The sequence below is a fragment of the Sardina pilchardus genome, chromosome 4, assembly GCF_963854185.1.
Source record: "Sardina pilchardus chromosome 4, fSarPil1.1, whole genome shotgun sequence".
NCBI lineage: Eukaryota > Metazoa > Chordata > Actinopteri > Clupeiformes > Clupeidae > Sardina > Sardina pilchardus.
The window spans coordinates 40,289,649-40,306,710 of NC_084997.1; the positions used below are offsets into that span (position 1 = coordinate 40,289,649).

At 45.2% G+C, this 17,062-nt stretch overlaps 1 protein-coding gene across 3 annotated transcripts; it reads right to left on the reverse strand.

Moving 5' to 3' along the window:
* Positions 1–2,788: 2,788 nt before the first annotated feature.
* On the reverse strand, positions 2,789–12,769 carry ndufv3 (NADH:ubiquinone oxidoreductase subunit V3). Of its 3 annotated transcripts, none has more exons than XM_062535481.1 (5): positions 12,655–12,769; positions 11,226–11,337; positions 6,199–8,184; positions 3,408–3,574; positions 2,789–3,295 (listed from the first exon to the last, which is right to left on the reverse strand). In XM_062535481.1, the coding sequence occupies exons 1-4, from the start codon at positions 12,697–12,699 to the stop codon at positions 3,432–3,434; spliced, it is 2,286 nt and encodes a 761-aa protein (XP_062391465.1). In that variant the 5' UTR covers positions 12,700–12,769; the 3' UTR covers positions 2,789–3,295; positions 3,408–3,431. The 3 variants fall into 3 exon arrangements, with proteins under 3 accessions (XP_062391465.1, XP_062391464.1, XP_062391463.1); XM_062535480.1 differs by having other exon boundaries at positions 2,789–3,357; XM_062535479.1 differs by having other exon boundaries at positions 2,789–3,574.
* Between the last annotated feature and the right edge of the window lie 4,293 nt (positions 12,770–17,062).

Genomic DNA, 17,062 nt, shown 5'->3' on the forward strand with positions numbered 1-17,062 from the left:
CATTACCGAGTCCAGTAGGCTAATCTCCCGCACACAGACACACACATATACTCACATTAACGTTACCCCGAGATAGTTGTCATTACCGAGTCCAGAAGGCTAATCTCCGTCAGCAACTGTATTTGTCTGCCCCACGCCTGCTCTACCTCGTCTAAGTTTCGTGCACATTCTCAATACGGCTAATAATAACTAGCCGTGCTATTAATAACTAGTCGTGCACATTCTCAATATGGCTAATAATAACTAGCCGTGCTATTAATAACTAGTCGTGCACATTCTCAATAGAGCTAATAATAACTAGTCGTGCGCACATTCTCAATACGGCTAATAATAACTAGTCGTGCACATTCTCAATAGAGCTAATAATAACTAGTCGTGCACATTCTCAATACGGCTAATAATAACTAGTCGTGCACATTCTCAATATGGCTAATAAAGACTAGTCGTGCACATTCTCAATATGGCTAATAATAACTAGTCGTGCTATGACGGTAACTCAGTTCACATCGACAGTACAGATAACTTTGCTCTGATCAACTAATGGCATTGTGGGGGCGCTTACTGTTTTGCTTCTGGTTTACAGCCAGGTCCTGTAGTTTTTCTAACGTGGCCACAGCAGTTCTGTATGTGTGTGTGTGTGTGTGTGTGTGTGTGTGTGTGTGTGTGTGTGTGAGTGTGTGGCCACAGCAGTTTATGAAAAAGCTTGACACAGGTCAGGAAGAGCGTTAATCTCGCGATAAAAAAAAATCGCTGTTAAAATTGTTTTGCGTTAACGCGTTAATAACACAATATTTTTGACAGCACTACTTTTAAGGCACAGAGATCCGGGACTATTCCCAATACATCCGGCGCTAATAGCCCCGAATGTCCAGGTCTAAAGACACTGCTGGCGATGGTCATTGTGATGTGAAGGTTTGCTAAGTGATGACAGGTTTGCAAGTGTATGTTATGCTACAAGGACACTGCCATGTAAGGAATATTTAGGTTCTGTTTACCTTGCCGTGCACATGTCTGGATTGGACAAATATGACCAGCGTTGGACTGAACTGCACGCTATCTGGGGTGTGTTGTGCCTATATTGTGTCTCTAACAATTATCGTTGCAGCTCTGCTTTCATGTGACGCACCTTCCCTTATATGGGCTCACCTGTGGAAGTGGGCGTGACACACCTTCCCTTATATGGGCTCACCTGTGGAAGTGGGCGTGACACACCTTCCCTTATATGGGCTCACCTGTGGAAGTGGGCGTGGACGCACCTTCCCTTATATGGGCTCACCTGTGGAAGTGGGCGTGACACACCTTCCCTTATATGGGCCCACCTGTGGAAGTGGGCGTGACACACCTTCCCTTATATGGGCCCACCTGTGGAAGTGGGCGTGGCCTATTGGAGGTCCCCGAGGATAAAGGAACCAACACAGAGACTCCATGGGTGGCTCTCAAACACAGTGAGGACGAGGATCGAGGAAGGATGGGAGGGTGTAAAAAAACACCAAATGAGAGTCACCCAATGCTGCCTTTATTCCCAGCCCCATATAACCCAATAACTGGAAATAAAACTACCATGCTTCTTTTGTTCCCAACGCCCTTTCCCCACTTAAACTAGACATTGGAAAAAATGACACCAAATAAAGCTAATCTGCATTAAGAAAGACTTCTCCCTGGAATATTTCCCTGCACTTTACACAACGCTAGAACCGCTAAGACTGCACACTAGAACTGCACAATAAAACTACTAGAACTGCACGCTAGAACTACTAGAACTGCACGCTAGAACTGCTAGTACTGCACACTAGAACTGCACGCTAGAACTGCTAGTACTGCACACTAGAACTGCACGCTAGAACTACTAGTACTACTAGAACTGCACACTAGAACTGCACGCTAGAACTACTAGAACTGCATGCTAGTTTAACTTGCCCTACTGTGCAGACATGAGGACATGTTCAACTTGCCCTACTGTGCAGACATGAGGGCATGTTCAACTTGCCCTACTGTGCAGACATGAGGGCATGTTCAACTTGCCCTACTGTGCAGACATGAGGGCATGTTCAACTTGCCCTTCCCCAGACATGAGGACATGTTCAAATATATCGGGAAAATAGTTTTGGTGTTTTAAGGTGGCTATTGGATGCGAAAACAGTAAAATGGAGGTTCTATAATATTAGAAGTGTGTGAATGTCCCACACTGGGAGAATTGTAGTTTGTTACTGTAGCTGAAGTAAGACTTGAAGAATCTGTCTGTTATCCTATCTGTGCGTTCACACCGCCGGCGACTTGAGCTTCCAAAGATTCCGGAAGTCATTCATTTTCAATGGAAGCCGGCATCTCTCAGCTGCCAGCAGCGACCAATCCGTCGGCGTCGCGTTTTGGGCGTCTTGAGCGACTAGAGAAAGTTGAAAGTGGCTCAACTTTATGGTAATGAGCTGTGACGCGGTTCAGCGACCAAACGACCAGCAACGAACATAGAATGCTACTACGTCAGAGCGGCCAAAGCATCCAAGCTTCCCATGGCGTCCTTGACAGGGCGTCCAGAGCGATTTTGGAAGCTCAAGTCGCTCTTGGTCTGAACGCACAGTATGTCCTTTTTTAACCGCCATTCCATTATTGAAAAGTTGTGTAAATGTTGAAAAGTATATGTTAAAATATTACATTAAAAAAAAGAATATAAATCTTTCAGTGTGCTGCAAAGTGGTTAGAAGAAATGAAATGGGAATCACTGAGCTCTTGGGAACACCAGCACTGAGCTCTTGGGAACACAACCACTCAAACACACACACCAGCACTGAGCTCTTAGTTTAATATCATAAGTCATTTATTAGGTCTAATACAGACTCCACACGTATAAGGGCTTCACACATGGAGCAGAGGGGCCACGGAAGGGAATGTGTGTGTGTGTGTGTGTGTGTGTGTGTGTGTGTGTGTGTGTGTGTGTGTGTGTGTGTGTGTGTGTGTGTGTGTGTGTGTGTGTGTGTGTGTGTGTGTGTGTGTGTGTGTGTGTGATGTATATTGTGTGTGTTTGTTTAATGGTGAGGGTTGTCCATACCAGGGGTGGGAAAGGTGTGTGTGTGTGTGTGTGTGTTCAGTGATGATCATCCAGACGATGGCTGGGACAGGTGTGTGTGTGTGTGTATGTGTGTGTGTTCAGTGATGATCATCCAGACGATGGCTGGGACAGGTGTGTGTGTGTGTGTGTGTGTGTTCAGTGATGATCATCCAGACGATGGCTGGGACAGGTGTGTGTGTGTATGTGTGTGTGTTCAGTGATGATCATCCAGACGATGGCTGGGACAGGTGTGTGTGTGTGTGTGTGTGTGTTCAGTAATGATCATCCAGACGATGGCTGGGACAGGTGTGTGTGTGTATGTGTGTGTGTTCAGTGATGATCATCCAGACGATGGCTGGGACAGGTGTGTGTGTGTATGTGTGTGTGTTCACTGGAGTGCTGAGGGTCGTTTAGCGGACGGCTGGGGCAGGCGGTATTTGCTCATCTCCACGTCCAGGTCAGCGAAGGTGTACTCATCGTACTTGTGATGCTGCAGGTTCTGGTACGAGGTGTTATTGAAAGGCTCCGGCTCTGTGAAACACACACACACACACACACACACACACACACAGAGGCGTTAGAACACAGACTACTCACCTTCACTCTAGACACACTCACCAACACACACTGATTCAGTGAACCCTGACAAGGCACATGCTAGAGTGACATCACTCAGAACTCTCATGTGTTCATTCCCCATCTCCATGGCGACCCAGAGGAGCTCACATGCAAAGACTATCCAGACAGCTGATGGAAGGAGAAAAACAACCCACCTCCTACCCACCCCACACACACACACACACACACACACACAGATGTGACACACACACTCTTTGCTTCAGTCTTCAGACAGTTTAGAGGTAAAAGAGGAGAAGAAGCAGATGGAGACCAGAGTGCTCAAAATAAAGAGGAAATGTTAGCGTTAGCAGTTACAGGTACACACAACATTAACCCTCACCAGTAAACATTTATAGGCAAACACAACATTCACCTTAATGACTAAACATGTATGGCCAAACACAACATTAACCTTTAACTACGCATTATCAAATACAGATATATGGGTCAACAAAATGGTAGCCTTAACCATAACCGATTCAGAAATGAGCACAAGAACACAAAACATTTACATTAACAGATACTGGAACGTTAACAAACACTGGAAACATCGGCATTAACGTTAACAAACACTGGAAATATCGGCATTAACGTTAACAGATACTGGAAATATCAGCATTAACGTTAACAGATACTGGAAATATCGGCATTAACGTTAACAGATACTGGAAATATCGGCATTAACTAACAAATACTGGAAATATAGGCATTAACGTTAACAAATACTGGAAATATAGGCATTAACGTTAACAAGTACTGGAAATATAGGCATTAACGTTAACAAATACTGGAAATATAGGCATTAACGTTAACAAGTACTGGAAATATAGGCATTAACGTTAACAGACAGATCAAAAATAAATAAAACAAAATTTCACAGTAGCATGGTCAAACCCTTTAACATTAACTTTAACAAAACCTGTTTTAGCAGCCAAGGCAGGACTTTCAAGACTCAAAATCCCAGAGTGCATCAGAGAGAGAGAAATGTGTGAGACGCAGTCAGAGGGAGAGAAATGACGACCACAGAGAGGAGGAGGAGGAGGAGTGGACATGGACATGAGCATCCAGTGTGTGTGTGTGTGTGTGTGTGTGTGTGTGTGTGTGTGTGTGTGTGTGTGTGTGTGTGTGTGTGTGTGTGTGTGTGTGTGTGTGTGTGTGTGTGTGTGTGCATTGAATAGCAGAGAGCACAAAGGACGCAGCACATGCATTCAGAGGGCAAGGGTGAGAGTTCAGAGGGCAAGGGTGAGAGGTCAGTTCAGAGGGCAAGGGTGAGAGGTCAGAGGGCAAGGGTGAGAGGTCAGTTCAGAGGGCAAGGGTGAGAGTTCAGGACACTGCTGGCTGAGGAGAAGTGTATGTGATGAAGAGGCTTCTATCTGAGGAAGAGGAGTGCATGTGAGGAAGAGGAAGAGGCTTTTATCTGATGAAGCTCTTGCCTGATGGAGTGTATGTGATGAAGAGCAGCATTTGCAAAATGACAAGCGTTGTGAAGGCGTGGTGGTGGTGTGTGAGAGAGAGAGAGAGAGAGAGAGAGAGAGAGAGAGAGAGAGAGAGACAGAGAGAGAGAGAGAGCAAGAGTGTGCGTGTGTTGGTGGTAGTGGTGGGGTGTGTGTGTGTATGTGTATGTTGGTGGTGAGGTGGGGTGTGTGTGTGTGTGTGTGTGTGTGTGTGTGCGTGCGTGTGTGCGTGTGTTTGTGTGTGTGGCAGGGGGGGGTTGGTTGAAAAGCAGCACATGCAGTGGGCCCCAGAACCAGCAGAAAATGTTACTTAGCAACCTACAACCACGGCAGCATACGGTTACTAGCAACCTTAAACCATGGCCACATTTGGTTACTTAGCAACCTACAACCACAGAAGCTTATGGTAGGTTGAGGAGGACATGCAGTGAAAGTCACCTGTTGCCAAGCAACGTGAATATGGTGCCATAGCAGAAATGCAAGAGCCACTTGTTGTCGAGAAATGCTAGCTGTGCACACGTGTGTGTGTGTGTGTGTGTGTGTGTGTGTGTGTGTGTGTGTGTGTGTGTGTGTGAGAGTGTGTGTGTGTGTGTGTGTACTGGCCAGGCATGAGATGAATGAGTGTGTACTACTATGTGAGTATTTATATAAGAGAGTACAAATGTAAAATGTCAATGTATTGGTAAGTATAAAAATGTATAAATAAGTATCAGTGTGTACTACTGTGTGAGTATGTAGAAGTGAGTAGAAGTGAGTGTGTGTGTGTGTGTGTGTGTGTACCCTCAGGGGGCTTGGTGGCTGTAGCATGAGTGTGTATGGGTGTGTTTAAGTGAGCGTGTGTGTGTGTGTGTGTGTGTACCCTCAGGGGTATATATATAAGAGTGTGTATGGGTGTGTATAAGTGAGCGTGTGTGTGTGTGTGTGTGTACCCTAAGGGGGCTCGGTGGCTGTAGCATGAGTGTGTATGGGTGTGTATAAGTGAGCGTGTGTGTGTGTGTGTGTGTACCCTCTGGGGGCTCGGTGGCTGTAGCATGAGTGTGTATGGGTGTGTATAAGTGAGCGTGTGTGTGTGTGTGTGTGTACCCTCTGGGGGCTCGGTGGCTGGGGCTTCCGTCAGCACCACAGCTGCTGGGTCCACCAGCTCCTCCACAGATTCTGCTTCAGCTGCAGCTAGAACAGCGGCGCCATCAACCAGCTCTTCTACTGGAGCAGCTTCAGCAGGAGCGGCCGCGGCTGTAGTTTCTACAACAGGGGCATCTTCAGCTACAACAGGGGCATCTGCAGCTTCTACTGGGGCATCTGCAGCTAGAACAGGGGCATCTTCAGCTTCTACAGGGGCATCTTCAGCTTCTACTGGGGCATCTGCAGCTAGAACAGGGGCATCTTCAGCTTCTACAGGGGCATCTGCAGCTAGAACAGGGGCGGCATCAACCAGCTCTTCTAGCGGGGCAGCCTCCGCTTCTAGTGGGGCAGTTTCGGCTTCAGCAGGGGCAGCTTCAGCTTCAACAGGGGCAGCTTCAACAGGGGCAGCTTCGGCAGGGGCAGCTTCGGCTTCAGCAGGGGCAGCTTCAGCTGCAGTTCCTACGACTGGGGCAACATCCACCAGCTCTTCAGCAGGGACAGCTTCAGCTTCTACAGGGACAACTTCAGTTTCAGCTTCTGCTTCAGCTGCAGTTCCTACAACTGGGGCAACATCCACCAGCTCCTCCGCCGCTGGGGCAACGGCTTCAGTCACAGCTGCCACCACCGCTTCAGAAGCGGCCTCTACCGCCTCGGTTACCGCCTCGCTTACAGCCTTAGTTACCGCCTCGGTTACAGCCTCGGTTACTGCTTCAGTGGCCTCGGTTACTGCTTCAGTGGCCTCGGTTACGGCCTCGGTTACGGCTTCAGTGGCCTCGGTTACGGCTTCAGTGGCGGCTCCAAGTGCTTCCTGTGCTGGTTCTGGGGGTAGGACTCCTGGAGCGGTATCCACGGCAACCTCTGGGGAGGCGGCCACTGCAGAGAGCACTTGTGGGGCTCCGGCCTTCGGCTCGGCTGACACTTCAGGCTTCCCTGCGGCCTCTGCAGACGTCTCAGAGTCCGAGTCCGAGTCTGAGTCGGAGTCCGAATCGCTGGAAGAGGATGAAGAGGAGGCGGCATCCTTATCAGCAGGTGCTGCTGCCATGGCAACGACAGGCTCGGCTGCAGCGTCACCAGTAGATGGAGCTTCTGAGGTCACCGCTTCTGCTGTTGTCGTTTCCACGGTAACTTCTGGGGTCACAGCTTCCGTCTTCACTTCCTCTGCAGCAACTTCTGGTGTCACAGCTCCTTTGGTCTCCGTTTCTGCTGCCACAACTTCCGTCACTACGGCTTCTGCTGCTGCTGCTTCCGTTACTACGGTTTCTGCTGCTGCTGCTTCCGTCACTACGGTTTCTGCTGCTGCTGTTTCCGTCACTACGGTTTCTGCTGCTGCTGCTTCCGTCACTATGGTTTCTCCTACTGCTGCTGCTTCCGTTACTACGGTTTCTGTTTCTGCTGCTTCCGTTACTATGGTTTCAGCTGCTGCTTCCGTCACTACGGTTTCTGCTGCTGCTGCTTCCGTTACTACGGTTTCTGCTGTTGCTGCTTCCGTTACTACGGTTTCTGCTGCTGCTGCTTCCGTTACTACGGTTTCTGTTTCTGCTGCTTCCGTCACTATGGTTTCTCCTGCTGCTGCTTCCGTTACTACGGTTTCTGTTTCTGCTGCTTCCGTTACTATGGTTTCAGCTGCTGCTTCCGTCACTATGGTTTCTGCTGCTGCTTCTGGCTCTGGAGCTGCCAACGTTGCAGAGGCTGCGGGCTCCGAGCTCGCTTCTGGAGCAGCCGCGGCGCTAGCGGGCTCTGCAGGAGGTGGTGCTGGAGTGGCGTCTGCGATGGCGGGTTCTGCGATGGCGGGTTCTGCGATGGCGGGTTCTGCGATGGCTGAGTGTGTTGCCTCGGCAGCTGCTGCTAGCACGGGTTGAGAGGCACTAGGGGGGAGGAGCTTAACAGGGAAGGAGACGGGCGTCTTATAGGCCAGCAGAGCGGCCCGCTCCTCCTCTCCCAATATCGCTATGGAAACCACGGATGGAACAGAAGACAGCTTTATTGAGTCATCTCAACCTGAAAGTTATGTTAGCGCTAGCCACAGGGCATGTCTCACCCTGCACATTAATCACTTCTAACCCGTCCACGAGACTAACAAGAGCACCACACTTCATCAACAGTGTAATTAGGTTCTTAGCATTCACAACGAGGCATTGGCAACATTGTATGTGTGCTTATTTAGAAGACAGTTTATACAAACAGCACCTGGAGTAGCTTTTCCACTTGTTTTCTGCGCAACACCATTTTGAATTTAAGACTTGATAAGGATAAGGACACGAATCTCATGTTGTTGACGAGAGGATGGCGGAGTACGCACAGTCCTCCCGTCAACAAAATCCTCAACAGACTTATCGAGTGCTTCAGGTCTGGATAGGGCCACCCCTAGTCCATGACTGTAGCTTATGGTACTTAACATACCTAAACCCATTTAACAGCAGACTTCCTCATGAAGGTTAAGTCAGCCCACATTAAAAGTGAAGCTAATAGCCCACATTAAAAGTGAAGCTAATAGCCCACATTAAAAGTGAAGCTAATAGCCCATATTAAAGTGAAGCTAATAATGAGGCGTTTCACTACCAGGGTAAGCACTCTGCTCTCATGCTGTTACTTTGGGATTTGTTCACATTGTAACTATACAAACCACAACATGCACATGGGAAAATGTTGGAGATCTTTCGCCACTACAAGGAGCTGTAGGCAGACTGGACCCACTTAGAGACACTGTGCTAAGCTAGGCTAGCGGTAAAGAGTAGAAGAGTATGTCTAAACTTAGCCAACTGTATTGTAGCCAATTTGCATTGTTATTTATTTGTATGTCGCTTTGGACAAAGGCGTCTGCTAAATAACCATAATCATAACCATAACCGTGGGAGGTACAGTGTGCTAATGCCCCAAAATGTTGCCGGGCATTGAAGTTTTTGTCCATTCAAACATTTTCCATAAATATACTATAAAAGGAATATTATACATGATATTGCAGCTTACTGAACCAGTTTTACTTAAATGCGTTAACCCAAAGAACAACAATGAACTCTAACAATATTGCATGCATATTTGTATTTAACCTAATACTGTTAAGGTAAGTACATTTCTTTCAGATGCCCAAATTTAACATTGGAAGTCCCTGAACATTTTTTTTTATCCTTTGACAGATCAGATGAACACATAATTATATTTAAGGTTTCATTTCTAGGCCTCGTGAAACAAAGTGCTTATCCTGATTGTGAAAGTCTCAAAATTACTAACACTAGTAAAATACAGAAGACACTCAACAGATTAGCAGGAGCAAAATGTCATAATGACAATAATCACACACATACACAAACCATGACTCTGTCAGGAGAGATAATTAGCAAGGTATAAATAAGCAGAAGGATGTTTGAATGCAAACATTACAATCCAAATAAACATGAATGGCTGAATGTATGGCTGTACCAGCCTGCACTGCACAGGTGCTCGGGCCCTAATTAGCATGACTGCACTGCACCGGTGCTCGGGCCCTAATTAACATGACTGCACTGCACCGGTGCTCGGGCCCTAATTAACATGTATGACTGCACTGCACCGGTGCTCGGGCCCTAATCAACATGACTGCACTGCACCGGTGCTCGGGCCCTAATCAACATGACTGCACTGCACCGGTGCTCGGGCCCTAATTAACATGACTGCACTCCACTGGTGCTCGGGCCCTAATTAACATGACTGCACTCCACTGGTGCTCGGGCCCTAATTAACATGACTGCACTGCACCGGTGCTCGGGCCCTTAAATTAACATGACTGCACTCCACTTCTATGTTGAATGGTTGGTATCATAACCTCAAACAAGTGTCATAAAGCAATCAATAAAGACAGGCAGTGGAAAATCAGACTATGTGCAGCAATAGTTGAGTGGCTGGTACTAGGGCGTGCCCAGTAAAATAAAGCGATTTCTGGAATTCCGAGTGACGGATCGGCACGTCTAAGTTTCCGAGTGACGGAAGTGGCAGCTCTTCAGTGGCTGAGGGCTCCAGCAGACCTGGAGACAGGAAGTGATGTAGAGAGCACGAGGTCTGCTGGAGGAGGCCCACCTACACTGGGCAACAGTACCGACACAGGAGCATATAGGGGCATATAGTGGCATATAGGGGCATATAGGGGCATATAGGGGTAAGAGTACTGACACAGGGGCATATAGGGGTAAGACTACTGACACAGGGGCATATAGTGGCATTTAGGGGCATATAGGGGTAAGACTACTGACACAGGGGCATATAGTGGCATATAGGGGTAAGACTACTGACACAGGGGCATATAGTGGCATATAGGGGTAAGAGTACTGACACAGGGGCATATAGTGGCATTTAGGGGCATATAGGGGTAAGACTACTGACACAGGGGCATATAGTGGCATATAGGGGTAAGACTACTGACAGAGGGGCATATAGTGGCATATAGGGGTAAGAGTACTGACACAGGGGCATATAGGGGTAAGACTACTGACACAGGGGCATATAGTGGCATATAGGGGTAAGAGTACTGACACAGGGGCATATAGTGGCATATAGGGGTAAGACTACTGACAGAGGGGCATATAGTGGCATATAGGGGTAAGAGTACTGACACAGGGGCATATAGGGGTAAGAGTACTGACACAGGGGCATATAGTGGCATATAGGGGTAAGAGTACTGACACAGGGGCATATAGGGGTAAGACTACTGACACAGGGGCATATAGTGGCATATAGGGGTAAGAGTACTGACACAGGGGCATATAGGGGTAAGAGTACTGACACAGGGGCATATAGTGGCATATAGGGGTAAGAGTACTGACACAGGGGCATATAGTGGCATATAGGGGTAAGACTACTGACACAGGGGCATATGTTTATTGATAAATAGTTAGAGGGACGATGTTATAATAATGGAGGCGGGGCTTACTGGAGACTTTGACTTTAGCTCATTATAATAATGGAGGCGGAGCTTACTGGAGACTTTAGCTCATTATAATAATGGAGGCGGGGCTTACTGGAGACTTTAGCACGTGGAGGCGGCGTCGGCGTCTTGGGCTCCTGCGGATTGGAGCAGAGCGAGGCTGCAGGGGGGGCCCTCAGGAGGCTCCATGCTCCACGATGGACGCCCTGCACACACACACACACACACACACACACACACACACACACACACACACACACACACACACACACACACACACACACACACACACACACACACACACACACACACATTGATCAGGAGGCAAGGCAATACACACAATTGGTGGGATACTAATGTGGAGCAACAATTTCAGCGAGGCAAAAGGGAAATGGGGATGAGAACCATTTAGAATCAACTTGAAGACGCTGCAGGCCCATTTCACGTCAATTCCACCACCAGGACACACACTTAGCTCTCAGTTCATCCGGGCACACACACTTAATACCCCCCTCTCCCCTTAAAGCTGACTGCATCTTGGAAAGTATTGATTTTACATGAAAGTAATTTTACAGTGCGTAAATTACTATGAGTAATATGGGTACATATGGTAATTTGTTCAGACTTTTCTGAGACCTAAGTGTGTGGGCCCTGGTTTAATTGACGTGGAATGACCGAGCAGTCTGTTCTGGACCGCTCAACTGTTTGAAATGCGAAGATCTGGCTGGTCATCAAATTTGTTTGAGAAGGATCACCATCACTGGTTTGTCAAATTAGACTCTGGCAAAGTCTATCTGTTAAGAACAGACCTCTAAATCTTTCATGTTTTCATGTTAATTATTCTTTACTTTTAAATCATTTTACTTTGATTTGGGCTTTCTTTTTATGTTGTTTTTTTTTTTTTTTAGGGCTGGGACACACACACACACACACACACACACACACGCACACTACACACACACACACACATACACGTTTTAAACCATTTAGTTCAAAGAGCGAGGTTGTGATGACGTCAGGGATCTGCGTTTGTCATTGTGGTCTTTCATGAAGATAACTAAAACGATATGAAATCTGCAATTTAGTAGTAGTTTAGTTTATTGCATTACAAGTCCGGTGATCTAATGGTTTAATGAGTGCACTTGACTTAGTTTGATTAGCCCACATACAGTAACAAGTGTCCGATTCAAAATCGTAGTCAATGTCATTCCACTCAGATATTGAAGACTACGCTAACTTGAAATGGCCCTGTGCCCAACAGCCTAATCATGTGTCGTTCTCTATCAGAAATAGCCATTAGTAAAAGCAGAGGGCATCGCCAACCTCTGCTTTTACCCTTTCGACAGGAGAAATGTGAGCTAACTAGCTAGCACTGCTAGCTAACTAGCAGCAGCGGAATCTCTAAAGAAACGGTGGCCATGTACATTTTCCGGTAATAATTTGTGGGGATTTCCCTTGGTGATGAGTTTGCGTGGCAGTAGTGACCGGGCACATACATTATATTTGAAATGAAAATGACTTACCTTGAGCGACCCGAGTCGTCCTATTCGTAGTAAGGACGTCGCCATGTTTGCGCTCTCAATATTGTGATCCGTGTAGCAACACTACCTGGAGTGGAATCTGTGCTAGTTAGTTCCTGCTCCTCCCCTAATTCTGAGCGTGCAGCATGCCCACGTAGTGAAATAGGCCTACGCGTTATACACAATATAAAATCCTCTTTTGGAAATTGACCTTGTTGCCTTAAATGAAAAAAAAAAATAGGAAATATTCAACCTTTGGACATCAATTCAACTTTAGCATGTATTCCAATACTTTTGGAGGGCACTTAGGCCTAACATATAGGCCTACTGACCCCTGTACTATTACAATTACTACTAAGAAAAACATTTATTTATTCACAATACATTATTCATTCACAAAGACAATTGCTGTCCTTAAAGGTTGAAGTTGGGGTTTTGATTGATTTTTTTTTTCTTTGAAGCAACGTCTTTTTCTATTGAATAATAAAGACACAAATGTCCTACCCATATTATGGCCCAAACAAAAAAAACATTACTTCAATCAAAAAAGCTGCTTTAAACAAAAAAACTTTCACTTCTATCACAAAAAACATTTCCAATCAAAGAAAAAAGGTGTTCAATCTCAATTTTTTTTGCATTCAAATACTTTTTTTCTTTGAATGAATGTGTTTTCTTTGACAGAAGAGAATGTTTTTTTGATTGGAGAAAAAATTTTTGATTGAAGCACACTTTTTTATAATTGAATAATAAAGAGACAAATCTACCTCCATACTTTAGCATGTGTTCCAATACTTTTGGAGGGCACTGTAGTTTCAAAGGGACACTATGGGTCCGTGTAACGCTTTGCAGTGCATTGTTCCGCTTACTCCACCTTCTGACAAAAATGGAAAATTGAGTCGTCATTTAAATTTTTCATTTTTCTGGTATACTCGGTAAATGGGGAATTTACTTTTTTATTATTTTTTAGATTTTTTAGGCATGCTTTTTGCAATGGAAAATGTCTTTATAGAAAAGTATACATTTGAATCATTACTTTAATTTTTCATTTCTATGTTGTGATTGGACTAGACCATTGTAGATGTGGGGTTGTGAGGTAGCCTACGTTAATATAACCTGAGGGTGCGCACGATGGTGACTGGAAGTATGTCACATTTGGATGTTGAGCAACAATTTAGCCTACATCAAGGCGTCAAACGTCTCATAATGTCAAGCCGAGACATTTCACTTGACCGACTCGTTGCAATATTTCAGGTAATTTAAAAGGTTTCAATCCTGAGTTGATAGATTTCTTGTGTCAGCGTTAGCAGATTGTTGTCGCTAGCATGATAGTTTGCTGAGTGAACGCAAACTTAGCAAGCCGCCAAATTATTTTTCGATGCTTAACTTAGGCTAACTATGTGTAACCCCCTCATATGTGTACATTGTGGTTTTCAATCAAAGGACGAAGAGACGTGGGACCAGGCAGTAGTTTTATTAACTATAAAAACGCAAAAACGAGATAAATGTTGGGATTCTGTAAGGCAGTGCAGGTACAGGCAATGAGCTGGCTTCAAAGCTGTGCAATATTTATGAATAAAATAAAATACAAAAGGAACCTAACAAGAAAATGCTAATATGTACCTGGCACACACGAGTCAAATACAATGTACAGGTAATGCTAGTGTGGGGAGAGATAGAATATTAGCTATTCACACGTGTGATATCAAAACTTCGACAAAAATCTGCAAACAGCACCACAAAGTGTACTGACAACATCTACAAGGAGGCAGACATAATCGCTATCAATCACTGTTGATTTAGAACGTCCACTCCTGCATTAATAATTAATTAGTCTAAGCACTGTGAAAGTCTCAGTTTTAATACAAAGTAAAGTACAGATACTTGATGACCTGTGTTAAACAGGCCATAATTGCGTGACAGGTGATATTCTGCAGGAAATGGAGGGATGTCTGATGTTTTTTTAGATGATCACACCTTGATACTTGATATCTGTAACGCCCCCTTATTAGCTGGATGGGTTGTTAACTAGATTGATGTCAGGTGTATCAATTAGGGCGGTCTATATAAGACCATGAATTGAATTTGTCTTTGTTATGCGATCTGAAGAAGGCCGTTGGCCGAAACGTTACCGCAATAAATAGTCTTTCTAAAAACTCGGAGTGTGCGGCATCTCTCTCTCCTTACTTAAAGCTAGGAACCCTCTCCACAGGCTCCCCACTGATGGTAACTGGGGTGTGTTTGTTGCTGGACACTTTCCTGAAGTCCACCACCATTTCTTTAGTCTTCCTGACGTTCAGGGCCAGGTTATTGGACTGGCACCATAGTGCTAGGTCAGCCACCTCCTTCAGGTAGTCCTGTTCGTTGTTATTTGAAATGAGACCCAGCACCACAGTGTCATCTGCAAACTTGATGATGGTGTTTGAACTGTTGGTGGCTATGCAGTCATGTGTGTAGATGTTATACAGCAACGGGCTTAAGACACACCCCTGGGGAGAGCCTATATTGAGGGTCAGCTTCCCTGAAGTAACTCCTCCCCCCACCCTGACCACTTGGGGGCGATCCGTGAGGAAACTGAGCACCCAGTTGCACAACTGGGTATTGAACCCCAGCATCCTCATCTTATCAGTGAGGCGGAGGGGCACTATGGTATTGAAGACATGTCATTCTTAAGGCACAGGGACACAGCAGAGCAGCAGAGCACTCAGGAAACTGGAGTCTGATATTAATAGAAAGAATTCTGAGAACACAAAATAACGTAAAATAATGATAATAAAGAAATGCATTGACATAAAAATATTACGTACAAGATTAATATTATTATTCAAATTCTTTCAATGTCAATGCAAGGTTAATTATTTTTGGCCCTATTTCGTAAAATGCATTGATGAGGTGCTGGAGAGCCTGCAAGGTGTTGAACTGGAGATAAAGAAGTCATGTAGCAGAGTGTCTGATGAAGTCATGTAGCAGAGTGTCTGATGAAGTTGATGAGAAATTTGAGGAGCTGTCCATTTCTCTCAGTAGCATCAATGCCAGTTTAATGCAGGTCATGCAACAAGCTGAAATATTAGATGAAGTTGAGGAAAAGGTGCGTGAGCTGTATCAATCCAGTGTTAATTACCAGTTGCCTCAGACAGGCAGTAGCATGTAAAATGTGCACAAACACACCCACTACTTTGGTTCCTATCACAACGTGCTGTGGTCAGGTATGGCAGAGGCCCATGCATGCAGACATATCTGAATGATAATGACACTTGTGTCCTGTGGCAGAGGCCCATGTTTGCCAGTAAAGTGGTGTATGTGAGATGTTTGGGCGATGTTCTGGCACTACTGAAGTGCACTACTGATGTTCTGGCACTACTGAAGTGCACTACTGATGTTCTGAAGTGAACTACTGATGTTCTGAAGTGAACTACTGATGTTCTGGCACTACTGAAGTGAACTACTGATGTTCTGGCACTACTGAGGTGAACTACTGATGTTCTGGCACTACTGAGGTGAACTACTGATGTTCTGGCACTGCTGAAGTAAACTACTGATGTTCTGAAGTGAACTACTGATGTTCTGAAGTAAACTACTGATGTTCTGAAGTGAACTACTGATGTTCTGGCACTGCTGAAGTAAACTACTGATGTTCTGAGGTAAACTACTGATGTTCTGAAGTGAACTACTGATGTTCTGGCACTACTGAAGTAAACTACTGATGTTCTGAAGTGAACTACTGATGTTCTGGCACTGCTGAAGTGAACTACTGATGTTCTGGCACTACTGAAGTGCACTACTGATGTTCTGCCACTACTGAAGTGCACTACTGATGTTCTGAAGTGCACTACTGATGTTCTGGCACTACTGAAGTGCTTTTCCTCACTTTGCCTATTAGACTTGTTAATGTGTGGAAGTCTTTGTATCCTGTACTAGTGATAGCCAAATCTTGTTAAGTAGGAATATCTTATTTGAGTAATATGTTACTACAGACCTTTTTTGTTCAACCCTGTGTCCAAGAGTTTTTCTCTTAGGCATGATATACAGGTATCCAGTGTTTTATTCTGTATGGACAGTACCTGTACCCTTTTTGTAATGGCAACTCAATTTACTAAGAAGTAATGTTTATATGTGGTAAAAAAATGTTTTGCATATGTTGTACATTTATTAAAAACAACAGAAAAGCCCGTTCAAAGTAGTGTGTCATTAAGTAAAAGTGAAGACTGCCATTTTCTACAAACATTCTACAAACAGTACTGCACTTTCTATGGGTAAATGATCTCATGGTGTTGAAAACGTTTAGTATTAACTCCGCACCTATAGAGTGCAGCACAACCACTTACAAAGCCTACATTATCTTCTTATAGCCTACTGCTGTAATGCAATGGAATTGCTTTGGCAGGTATGGCTGACTGGAGTCCACTTGATGAGC

Coding starts and splice junctions, on each gene's coding strand:
- ndufv3 (XM_062535481.1), bottom strand. CDS start 12,699: ATGGCGACGTCCTTACTACGAATAGGACGACTCGGGTCGCTCAAG. Junction 11,338..12,654: donor GACGACTCGGGTCGCTCAAG/GTAAGTCATTTT, acceptor GTGTGTGTGCAG/GGCGTCCATCGTGGAGCATG. Junction 3,575..6,198: donor AGCCACCGAGCCCCCAGAGG/GTACACACACAC, acceptor TGTGTTTCACAG/AGCCGGAGCCTTTCAATAAC.